At 40.2% G+C, this 2,666-nt stretch overlaps 1 protein-coding gene across 1 annotated transcript in view; it reads left to right on the top strand.

Annotated features, from left to right (window-relative positions):
- Positions 1-1,404: 1,404 nt before the first annotated feature.
- Positions 1,405-2,666, top strand: part of LOC117635402 (acyl-coenzyme A oxidase 3, peroxisomal-like) — a 1,818-nt gene continuing 556 nt past the window's right edge. Inside the window, exons 1-3 of the mRNA XM_034369731.1 lie at positions 1,405-1,989; positions 2,397-2,514; positions 2,610-2,660. Of these exons, the coding sequence (XP_034225622.1) occupies positions 1,535-1,989; positions 2,397-2,514; positions 2,610-2,660 (624 nt within the window). The 5' untranslated portion in view covers positions 1,405-1,534. The remainder of the gene's footprint in view (positions 1,990-2,396; positions 2,515-2,609; positions 2,661-2,666) is intronic.

Consider the following 2,666-nt stretch of genomic DNA (forward strand, 5'->3'; position numbering starts at 1 on the left):
TTATGGAACCAGAAACTGCATTGCAGTTTCTGGTTCAAAATCTGCTACAAACAACCAGAAATCAAAATGCAAAGACAGTACTGAATATCAAAACACATTTAACTTCATGAGCAGTTATAACATTCCCATAAACCCTAGCAAAAAGCACTCTGAAATTGAATTATGGAACCAGAAACTGCATTGCAGTTTCTGGTTCAAAATTTGCTACAAACAACCAGAAATCAAAATGCAAAGACAGTATTGAATATCAAAACACGTTTAACTTCATGAGCAGTTATAACATTCCCATAAACCCTAGCAAAAAGCACTCTGAAATTGAATTATGGAACCAGAAACTGCATTGCAGTTTCTGGTTCAAAATCTGCTACAAACAACCAGAAATCAAAATGCAAAGACAGTACTGAATATCAAAACACGTTTAACTTCATGATCAGTTATAACATTCCCATAAACCCTAGCAAAAAGCACTCTGAAAGTGAATTATGGAACCAGAAACTGCATTGCAGTTTCTGGTTCAAAATCTGCTACAAACAACAAGAAATTTTGAATCCAACGATTTTGAATGGTTAATCCCTATAAACGAAGCAAAACCTAAACGAAGAGTAGTTTTGAATCCAACGATTCATCCATTTTTCCAAAAACTGCATTGCATAAAGAACAACAGCAAAAATGTGTAATCCCTAAAATCGAAGATAAATCTGTGTTAGAGGGTCATTTTCTTACTGTTTTTTTCCCAAGAGAGTGAAAATCGCTACTACCGTCGTCAGTGGTTGTCGTTGTTGGTGGTGGTCGTTGCTCGTCGTCGTTGCTGGTCTTCATTGCTCGTCGTCGTCGTTGCTCGTCGTCAGTGGTTGTCGTTGTTGGTGGTGGTCGTTGCTCGTCTTCGTTGCTGCTCGTCGCCGTCGCTGCTCAGTGTGGAACTATCGGCTGAGTTGCTGTAGTTGAAGATGAAAGGTCGCGCGAAAGGATTTTTGGAACTGATTCAATTTGAGCAGTGTCGTTTTTTGAGTCTTGGTTATGTCGTTTTGACTGTCAGTTTTGAGTGGGTAAAAACTAAATATCTATATTTGACAATAAAGCACAATGGCACATGTAGTTATTTTAGTAAAAGTAGGTTGTCTTTGGTCTTATATTCATTAAGTAAAATTGTATATCTATCTTTCAAATTAGTAAAGTATTTTATGTGTGAAAACTAGAGCTCCCTAAAAATTAACTAAAGTTAATAATATGACACATGTCACCCTTTAAAGATGGTACTCCTCACCAATTTTGGGGACAGGTGATCTGCGTCAGGGGTAGTTGGAATTTTATCGCTTTTCCTTCTCTGTCATGGGTAAACGACGGCGTTTTCACGAGGTAGATCCGAAGCGTGGTCTTCGCCTACCCATACCGAACTTACGCGCGTAATTTCCAACTACCCCTTCTCTCTCTCTCCATCATCGTCTACCTTAATTTCACACACGCACAAATTGACTCTCTTTCTCTCTCTGCAAAAATTCCTGTCCTTAACCCTAACCCTGAAATTCCTCCACCCATGGATCGCGTCACATGGCGAACCCAAGTCCTCTCGAATCATCTCAACCAACCTTCTATGTCCTCGCCTCTCTCCCCCAACCCATGCGTCGGCTTTTCTCCTCCTGAGCTCTCCGAGCCCTTTGAATTCGATACCAAGGAGATGCGTAAGCTCCTGGACGCCCACAATCTTGAGGACCGGGACTGGCTCTTCGGGCTGATGAAGCAGAGCAAGCCGTTTAATCCCAGAGAGGCCGGTGGCCGAGTGTTTGTCTCGCCTGACTACAACCAAAGCATGGAGCAGCAGAGAGAGATGACCATGAAGCGAATTGCCTACTTGTTGGATCGTGGGGTTTTCGAAGGTTGGCTTACGGAGAAAGGGGTCGAAGCTGAGTTGAGAAAGCTTGCGTTGCATGAGGTTATTGGGATTTATGATCACTCCCTTTCTGTGAAGCTCGGTGTCCATTTCTTTTTGTGGTATGGGAATTTGGTTTATATCACATTTGTTTTTGATTGTTTTATCCTTTTTTTTTTTATTGCTCAACATTACTCGTTAGACTTGTACGTGTATTTTTTCGTTTTCTGAGTATGGTGGCGTAGTCCATCTTAACTGAGGTAAAGACTATTGGTTGCGTTACATTTTATTGAAATTGGAAATAAATTCGTAGTTCTTATTGATCTCAATGTCAATGAATTGAAGCTTAAATGTGAGATACGAATCAAATTGAATGGCATTATTTTTTATTGAAAGAGTGAATTTTTTATTTGGTATAATGGGAACTAACCTTTGACCTCTACAAAAGTGGCTAATTTGTTGCTTTGGTTGGAATGTCAAGGAAGGAGTTCATTTATTATTAGGTTTTATGTTCATTGATGAATTTCAGGGGTGGTGCCATTCAGTTTTTCGGCACAAAGCGCCATCACGACAAGTGGCTGAGGGACACCGAGAATTATACAATCAAGGGTTGCTTTGCAATGTCAGAGTTGGGGCATGGGAGTAATGTATGTTGAGGCTGTTCAGTCATTTGGTCTGCATTCTCAGGCCTGTAAATGGATGTTTGCATACTATTTTGCTAAGTTTTCACTGATGTTTTCAGGTTCGAGGAATTGAAACAGTCACCACTTATGATTCTAATACTGGAGAATTTGTCATT

Source organism: Prunus dulcis, chromosome 7, assembly GCF_902201215.1.
Source record: "Prunus dulcis chromosome 7, ALMONDv2, whole genome shotgun sequence".
In the NCBI taxonomy this organism is placed as follows: domain Eukaryota; kingdom Viridiplantae; phylum Streptophyta; class Magnoliopsida; order Rosales; family Rosaceae; genus Prunus; species Prunus dulcis.